Source organism: Olea europaea, chromosome 11 (genome assembly GCF_002742605.1).
Source record: "Olea europaea var. sylvestris chromosome 11, O_europaea_v1, whole genome shotgun sequence".
NCBI lineage: Eukaryota > Viridiplantae > Streptophyta > Magnoliopsida > Lamiales > Oleaceae > Olea > Olea europaea.
The window spans coordinates 10,706,888-10,717,038 of NC_036247.1; the positions used below are offsets into that span (position 1 = coordinate 10,706,888).

At 31.7% G+C, this 10,151-nt stretch overlaps 1 protein-coding gene across 1 annotated transcript; it reads left to right on the forward strand.

Moving 5' to 3' along the window:
• The first annotated feature begins 6,999 nt into the window (after positions 1 to 6,999).
• Positions 7,000 to 10,151, forward strand: LOC111403351 (non-specific lipid transfer protein GPI-anchored 1-like). Its single transcript, XM_023031822.1, has 2 exons — positions 7,000 to 7,446; positions 9,801 to 10,151. Exons 1-2 carry the CDS (start codon positions 7,089 to 7,091, stop codon positions 9,998 to 10,000), a joined length of 558 nt encoding a protein of 185 aa, XP_022887590.1. The 5' UTR covers positions 7,000 to 7,088; the 3' UTR covers positions 10,001 to 10,151.

Genomic DNA, 10,151 nt, shown 5'->3' on the forward strand with positions numbered 1-10,151 from the left:
TAGATTCGAAACTGAATGTGTTCATTGGTATATAAATACGAAAGAAGGAATTGACCGTTCTACAACTAATTTCAACGCATTACAACAATACATAAGAGGAGAATTGCCTGTATCTGCTCGACCATGGATAACATACAACTATTTATTAATTTCATCAGCATATCCAGGCAACACTTGGTTTCTTTTTCTTGTTGATTTTCGAAAGTGGAAATTTCATATAGGTGACTGTGGCCACAACATTCATACATCGGAAGAAATCAGAGCACACGCAGAACCAGTATCGACTGTAGTGGAATCATTATTAATCTCTGCAGACATTTTCTCCGGCAAACCAAGTTTAAAAAAACATAGAAATAAACATATGCAATTAAAAATCATACCATATCTGCCTTGTCAAAAGAATGGGTAAATATCTCAACAATTTACCATGATATTTAACTTTACTTTATATTTACAGTATTAGTATAATATAACTTCAAAATATTTTTTCTACAGGTCAAGTTCTGGAGTTTTCCTTTTCAAATACATAGAATGCTACATTTTCGGATATCCATTGGAGTCAGTTTCGCCAAAGAAGATAAGTTTATACAGACAAAAAATCGCAACAGATATTTGTCAGAATGAATATTTTTTACGTCCCCATTTATCCTAATTCTAACGAATCATCAAAATACATTAAGATTCTTAAAATACAGTAAGATTCCTTTATCAAAATTCAAAGTATAATATTATATTTATAACTTTAAAATTTTTTATTTTAAATATTTTTGTACATGAAAATAAATGTAGGTTATTCGATAACAAATATTTAGCACTTCTGGTGATCTTGCCAAGAAAAAAACCTTCCCTGCACTGTTTAACCTTTATCGTCAAGTTCGACTTTAATTAATTAATTAATTTTTTTGGCTTCTATACTTCTCTTGACTATTGGAAATACTTTACGACCATGCCATTTGATCAATTGAATTAACAAGTAGAACAAATGAATGAAATGAACCCTCTGGTCAGTTTTGGTAGTAAGTATACATTTCTTGAGAATGATGAACCTTCGTAAATGCCCTTCGCATATGCATTTTGTGGGGAATTATATTTCTAGTACTTGATAGGAGTCTTGGTGGAAGCTTAATACGAGAATCTTTTAAAGACAAACATTTTTTCATTTGCTAATCACGGATTTGCTTGAAGTTCATTGCAGAGATTTTTGCAATTAAACAAAGTTTTCATTTTTGGGTATGTGAGGACTTAAATTTCACATCATGAATTAGTAAATCGTATACAAGGGTAAGATTATTGTATTCTTAGTCCAAATGAATCAAATAATATAAATATAGACATCTATTATTCTATTTTTTGGTCTATATACTTCATATGAATAAATATATTTCTGCTATAATTTTTATGCTCATGGATAAAATTTGCTATTTCTCTCTATTGATAATGCATGTGGTGACTTCACAGTATCTATTGACCTTTTAATTAATGATTGTAGATGTCTTTCTTTAGGAAATGAAGGCTTAGAAGATGTATTAAAGTTTCTGCGATTAGTTAGTACATGACCTACCACTCATATTTCATTGTTTTTTTGAACTTTTTACAAATGAGTTAAATAAGCTGATTTGTTATGGCTCATGTTGATTAAATATGTAAGTGGCTCTTATGATACTACAGAAGGATTTCAAGCATTGGACAAGGCAATATTTGAGCATGAAACATCAAGAAACAGCATCTAAAAGACTCATCTACCTCGCACTTCCTCCATCACTATATCTACAAGTCTGCAAAATGATCAAGAATACTTGCACAGATAAATGTATGTTTTTTTTATTGCGAATCAGTTCCGATATGGCTGATTTCAATCATGTGCAAATGTTTTAATACTATTTTGAAGGTGTATATTTTTTATCAGACTTCAATTTACATTCTGGATGATGATAATCCTATAAGAACCTGTATAACAAATTTTTGTGCATCATGGCAAATTACCCAGTAATTATATTTACATACATGTACATATAGAAGAATGATCTAATGAACAACGGTGTTTATATTATACTAAGCACCAATTAGATGCCTTATCAATTCATATATCACTATCATCACAGCACTATCTCTTTAAAAAGAAAATTCATGAAACACTGTTCATTTATGAAGCTTTCTTACTTTTCCCATTTTTTCCGTTAATCCCATTTTGCTAATTTTGAACCTCTGAGTCTAATTGTCTTTTCACACGACTACAAAATATTTCCTTTGACTATCTGGACCGAAAGTTTTCCATACTAATCCTAAATTTCTCTCTCAATATAAAAAAATTCAAAATTCAACTAAATACTTTCTTCACCTCCCAAAAATTCATTCAATGTAATTATCTCTTGTGATTACTCAATACTGAAAAATTAACTTTTGTGGCTGTAGATTCAGATTAATATTAATAAGCATTTCTCCTCTTTCCTTTCGTAAAGCCAATTTGAATCTCAATAATACTACCTATCTTGTCTCTATCTAATTATTGCAACCTGCTTTTGTGTTTTTATTTCGATTGTAGAAAGCTTTTGCTTAATTTCTATGTCAACTGAAGGGGAAATAATAATAATAATAATAACAACAACTTGACAAAATCATCATTTCCAAGTTCATTATTGTATTCCATCTTATAAATTACTGCTCCCTCTTTGTTCAAATTTAAAATTAACCATTGCATATTTATAAAATATTTTTTACTTTGTTTATTAAAATTTTGTAATACAATCTTCCATCAATTCTTAACATTCAAGACGCTAATAATTCCCTTAAAATAATGCAATATGTGCATTACACGAAGCATAAACTAGTGTTTTAAAAAGAACCAAAATCTCATATCTATAAGGAAGATTTAGGGCTACAAGGAGCACAACAGTCATAATGACTAGATCTACAATGCTACAAAAGTCATTAATAAATACTACCATATTTACAAAAGTATCCAATTTATAGTAATATATTTGGATTGTTTTTTCTTTAACAACTGATCCAATAATGGATTGACGATTTTTTTTTTGAAATTTTATTTGCTATATCATTTTGAGTATAATGTTGTACTAAACTAGAGAAGTGATGATAATAATGAAAAATACAACATTAGATCACACGCTAGAAAATGAGTGAAAAAGAATAATTTTGGAAATGTATGAATCATACGAAAGATGTAAGGATATATTTAACCACAGAGGGTCTGGAATTGTACCAACTTGTGAATTCATTTTATGTCTACTTATTTCTTTACACACACACACACACGTCGTTTTTGCATTGGATGAGTGGATATTGGTTTGGTATTGTGATTTTGAAGCGGTTTGTAGATTTAATACGACGATCTTAAATCATGATGTGAGAAGCTAAAATGTCCAACCAAATATTTTTACATGCTTGTGTGTTGGTTATTATTTAGGTTATAATTTTGTTTGAGGACAAACAAATTTTTAAGTTCGGGGATATTTGATAAGTATATTTTATACACCTATTCAATGTCTAAAATAATGATATTTGATGGTTCTTTTGACAAATTATATTCTAATTTTTTTATTTTATGTTTAATAGGTAATACTTGGGTTTGAGTAAAGAAATTGAAAGAATGAAGCAAAAAAGGGCGAAATACAAAAAAATCCAAAGTACGAGAACTAAATCGGCTATTGGAAGCAAAATTCAGAGATCAAATTTTATACTTTGGAAAGTGAATGACTTGAATTGAACCAAAGAATACATGGGGTGCAAGAATAAAAGGGCACAAGGACTAAAGTTTATTATATTAAAAGATTGAGGACTTGAGGGGTAATATTGCATTAATGGCTTTGAATTGGTGTCAAATATTGAGGCTGTAGGGTCATTATATATAGGTACACGCAGGAAAAAAACTGGGGTAGCCAATATTATAAAATATACTCACAAAAATCAAAGCGGCTTTGGGGAAAAATTAGGCACCAGGTTGCTGAAATTTATTAATTACACGCGGAAATTGGAACAGAGATACCAACACAAAAAAGGGCAGCTTGGAGTCCTTTGAAAAGTCAAGAATTGTGAGCAACCAAAATCATATACATACACGAGCAGAGAAGAAGACAGAAGCTGTTGGCTGGGAATTTATACATGTATACTCGGCAAAAGACGACGACGTGAGGCGGATTTACTTTTACAAATTATTTATGTTCCATCAATTAATCAGGTGATGAATTTTATGATAATTTCTTATTTTTCTTTCATGAATATGAGTAGCTAAATTTAATTTTAGGGCGAACAATATAATTGATTTGTGATCCTTTATTTCTTTTATTTGATATTCTTGTTCTTTTATATTTTTTGTGTGAATTTTAATCATATTCTAAACGTTTTGAATTTTCTGGCTAATATCCAATGATTACGTAAACAATAATTACGTAGAGATGAGGATTATTGTTTAGACCACATATTAAAATTCGATAAATTAATATAACGTGTAGAGATACATATATTAGTTGTTTCCGTCCAATAGAAATTCTTGGAACTATTATTTCGTTTAAATAATGTTGATTCGCATAGAGATATGAAATTGAATTATTTAAATAGGCGCAATGGGAACTCGAGAGGGGTAAATTGAATAACATAGAAGAATTCGACCGAATACTGCTTTAATTTTATGAATCTTGATATTAGAAGTAAATGTGATCTATAGGTGAAATTGTTTCGCCCTAACATCAATTCATTATTTAAATTTTCAGTCACTTTTGTTGCATTCACATTTTAAGTAGTAAGATTTAAAATCACAATCAATCATCGTTTTTTGTTTATTTTCATCAAAAAGAAATTAAAAATAATAAGTTAAGTATTAAAGTATAGTCCTTAAGGGAACGATAATCCGGACTCAAAAAGTCCACTTTACTACTTGTTACGATCCGTGCACTTGCGGAATAAAATCGGCAACATGTGTTTGTGACTAATCTATAGAAATGCTACCAAAAGTTGATAAAATGTGGACGATCTCATGAAATATATGATAAAAAAGTAGATATAAGAAATCATTTTTTGAGCCTCATTTTATCAAAAACTCATTTTTTCAAAAGTCATTTTCAATTACACATTCTCCAGCAAAATAATTTTACAAGTAAATTGAAAATTTTTCTTATTTTTTTAACACACATTCTTCGAAAAAATGCGATCCTAGAAATGCATTTTTCTCCAAAAATGGGGCTCCAGCAAGGGTAAAGTTTAACTAACTTTTTAGCAAACAGAAATTTTACCAAAGAAGCAATTTAAAGTTTTCACATTACAAAGTCATCCTAATTAAACTCAAAATCTACAAAATTCATTTTTTTCTTTTTCTTTTTCCCTTTTTTTGGTTGGTTGGATCGTTTACTATCAATCAGTGAGTATTAGGCTTCTCATGTGCACGTCCAAGAGACATTCGTCCGGAAGTCACACGCACCGACCCTACTCTTATACTAAAGTTTGAGAGTTTGACAAAAAAAACATTATTAAAAACATGAACAAACTGTTCGATTGTTACGAGCAGACCAATTCCATGTGGAAGCATGGGCGCTAGGGGCGGACCAGATATTTCGAACTGTGAGATCAAAAATGAAAATTTTCACCGTTGTCCGTAATCAAGTAGCAGCAGGGGCTAAGCCGCTTAGGGACGGCCCGGTGGAGGGCCGATGGCAAAGAGAAAACTGGAAAGTGAAAAAGACGAGTGAAAAAAAAAGACGAATCACGACTCACGTTTCACAATTGGCAATTTGGGAATTGATTTGGAAATATTGGAACTCATTATACAAGTTGGATTGGATTTGGTTAAATGAGTAAATGGATTATGGGAATGGGATTATGGATATGGATATAGTGATTGGATTTGAGCTTTTCACAAGTGTGACTACTATTGGAAAATTGGGTTTGACAACTGAAGTGGGTAGCTGTTAGGTTAAAAATAAAAAATAAAAATCCATAATTTTGTGAGGTCATTTGATCTACATGACCCCATGTTGGTCCACCCCGTATGGTCCACCTCCTTTATGCACAAATACACATATGTAACTAGTTCAATCTCTTATTTATTGATTATCAACTTCATATCAAAATACTTTAATTGCTCCATGAAACTTATTCTTTTGTTTTTTAACTCTAGTCATGGGTAGGCATTTTAACACAAACCAAATCCGCCGAATTGAAATGAACAAGAGGTTCTAGTTTGATTCCAAAAAAATAAATTAAGAATTAGAGTCTAGAATCGAAAACTATGAGTTCTCAATTCTGAAAATGAATTTGTCATTTTTATGAAATTTTAATTTTTACAATTTATTCATCCTCACCTAATGGCTCGATTCAACAAATAGCAAGTTGCAAATTCAGCAAGGAGCATAAGTTTGCAGGGCCAAGAAGCAAATATCAAGATCGATGAGATTCATTTAGTTGAATCATGTCACTTTCACTCATAGTCACTTCTAATCATATTTTACGCTTTGCACAAACCATAAACCCTTCTCGCAGGCACTACACGTCGAGTCACGATCGGAATTGGATGTTATTATTCTAGATATTTGATGTTGTTTGGTGAATATATGCATAAAAAGTGTTGAAACATATATTTGGTGATATATATTTTATTTTTTTATTTCTTCCCGATATAATGAAGATAATTTGTATTGTTAGCTCATGGATTTTTAGTAAAAATATTATACGTAGAATCGAATTTGAATAATCGCTTCGTATTCAGATTTGGTTCTATTAGTTCAATGGACCCAAAGGATTTCATGTACAAAATACTCGAAGTGAAATAGATAATTTCAAACATCGAAATATTGGGATTGACCCACACAACGCTCTTACCCAACCCTAGTCGAGTTTCATTTGAAAACGTCAATCTTGTTCAAACAAAACCCATACGTGTTGTCTCAGTGTTGTCAACCTCATTAATGCATGGCAACTGCACCAAGTAAACAGGTAACCAGCCCCATAATTCACACTCTCATAAATGCCTTAACACCACCTCAACAACCACGTTTCCCCCTTTAATTCCAAGCTTCAGCATTCGCATCGACTACATATCCACATCCGGGTCTAACAAATTCTCCACTAAATTAATCAAAATGGTGAAGAAAATGGAAGCTAAATGCTTGGCTACACTCATCGTTTTCATGGCTGTTTGTGGCGGTTTTACGACCGGTGGTGCAGATACGGCGTTAGCAAACAAGTGCTCGGCGGAATTTCAGAAAGTGATGGCGTGTTTGACGTTTGCCACCGGGAAGGCGGCGGCGCCGAGCAAGGAGTGCTGCGATTCGGTGTCGGATCTTAAAGAAACTGACCCCGCTTGTCTTTGTTTCGTTATTCAGCAGATCCATAATGGTTCTAATCCCGCCATTAAGCAAATGGGGGTCCAAGAATCACGATTGCTTCAGTTGCCTTCTGCTTGCAAGTTGGCCAATGCTAGCGTCAGTGAATGCCCCAGTAAGCTTTCATTTCGGCACTTTAAGAAATATTTATTTATTTATTTTTATTATTTATTATTTATTATTTATTTTTTTTATCTTGCGCGTTGAGGTAAGCTAAGGTTTACTTATAAGTTTCCTATTTTAAGTAAATTAAGTAAGTTTGGAAATAATCAGACGAGCTTGTAAAAAAAAAATAGAGGAAATTTCATTGGATATCAAAATTTGACTATGCATTATCAAAAATGCTACCTTTCAAATTTTCTATCAAAAATGTCAGTTTAGGATATTTTTGACCCTATGAATTATTTGAATACCTTATATATTATTGTACAAAACCTGTGTATTGTGTCAGAATGAAATAACAAAATGTTGGAAATGAAATGACGATGTGTCAGAGTGAAATGACAACATAGCTTTGAAATCGTTTACATTAAACTGTCATTCCCGACAGTTAGCATAAGTATTTCTCGACAGATGGACTCATCGATAGATCAGAAGAAGTTTTCGACAGATGAACTATCGGGAACGAAAATTCCTTTCTTTACCTAAGTTCAGTTCCACAATTTGAACTTTGGTTCCAACATTGCACGTGTGTTTCGCATTAACATGTATGAAATGCTATGATTTCATGATTTGTTGATCGATTCGTCGTTGTTTATGCTTGATTGATGTATTCATTTTCTATGTTTCAGTTTCAGTGATTTTTTTCGCATTTTTTGTTCATTATGCTTGATTGATGAATTCATTTTCGCCCTGAAATGTCATCTTGGCTGCCCACATGAAGTGGGTAGAGATCTATGTGCACGAGGACGATTATGACAAATTGCGTTCATCAATTGACTTCCATGATAACTTTGATCAGATTGTTGTTATTATTGCTTATTTATCTATAATGTATGACTGCTTTTCACATTACTGGGGTGACAGGAGAAACAATGAATTTATATGAGATACGCGATGATTGTTCATCGTTCGACGTTGTTGAATGAAGTCAGAATATTTGTTAATGCGTAGTCTTATTCTTCACATTTCTATGTTCGACAATTTAATCACCGACACATACTTCGACTTCGGTTTGGTAAGGCTGCTACCACTGTGTAATATGATTCAAATGAAGATGAAAGCTGGTTTGATAAGGTTGCTACCACTTAATATTTGCATAAATCTTTTTGGTATCTTTTCCCTTAAAAAATATTTCAAAAATGAGGAGTATCATGATTAATAGTAGTTTCAAAAGCATTATTTACTTTGATGATCATGTTGTTTTTATCATTTAAAAAAGAGTAAGTTATTCGATAAAAAAAAAATCGTAATAACTAACCTCTTAAAATGAATGATGAATTTAATAATAATGTCTTATTGATCAAGGAATGAACAAGATGGATGAAGTGAGGGTTTCTTGAATATATTTCTTTGATGTTAAATAGGTTTTTACTTCTTTTATCTTCTTTTTTTTCAAGTAAATTCATATTATAATATATAAATTTAACTAATCAAATCATAACATTAATTGGATTGGAACATAGCATTAAATACTCCTAAAAGGGGACATGAATGATAAGTTAGATATTTCCCAGAAAAAAGTGACATTTTTGATAAAATTAGGTGCACATCCAAATTTTTTGTGCATTTTCAAAAAAATTGACATTTTTGATAATTCCCCAAAAAAATATATGTAACTTTTGCAGTTTTACTCACTTTTAAGCTTAGCCAAACTTGCTAGACTAGTTTCAGTATAACTTTAGGTATAGTAGATAGGTACCCCTTTGATTTTTTTTTAATTATTATTTTTTTTTTAATATAGTAATGTTATTCCTAATCGCTCAGCAATCGCCTATTTGACATACATATAATATGTGATTACTTGATGTATTAATATTGTAGTTTTTTATTGATTCATGCAACAAACTAGATAACCACTAGTCACGTGCATGTCACGTAAAGCGATTGTCGTACTGAGTTAAAATTGCAAATAACACTATTCTTTTTTATATGGTAGATATGAAGCTAAGTAGGTGCATGTTTAGGCGTTTAGCAATGATGATTTGTATATGAGTAAGATTTTACTAGTCGTACAATCCCAACAACCTCCTCATATGAAGGGGTTCAAGATTTTTTTATTCATCGTGGGTTTTTCTCTCATGTGTGTGGTTGTCAATCCTGTTTGTACATGTAACATGACCTATTAATACCTTAAATAATAAGTTGCCATATAGAATAATTGTGTAGTAGTTGATTATGAATAAGAGTAGGTTATGTGTATATACAACACATATTTTGATATCCTAGTCAATTATTGACAATAGTATATAGATCTTTCAATTCTTAAACATTTTATTGAATTAACACGCCATTTTGCGTAATGAGCAGAGCTTCTACACTTACCTGCTAATTCTTCTGATGCTGCGATTTTCACCAACGCTAATGCTACCACCACCCCACCGGGGACGTCATCACCAACAACGGCCGCGGACTCAAATGGATTCCGGCATGGACCGCAGCAACTTGCAGGAATTCTGGCTATAACCATTACCTTCATCTTCTTTTATGCATTTCCAGCAGGAGTTTAATCTTATAACAAGCTGGCAGTATCTGTAATATTCACTTCTCAAGACTTCGAGCTTTTGTTAAATTTGTAACTGGATTACATTTCATCACTTGCCTATTACGGTGGCTTATTTATCCAGCTTGATTTTGCTAAAAATTAGATTTTTTTCTAAA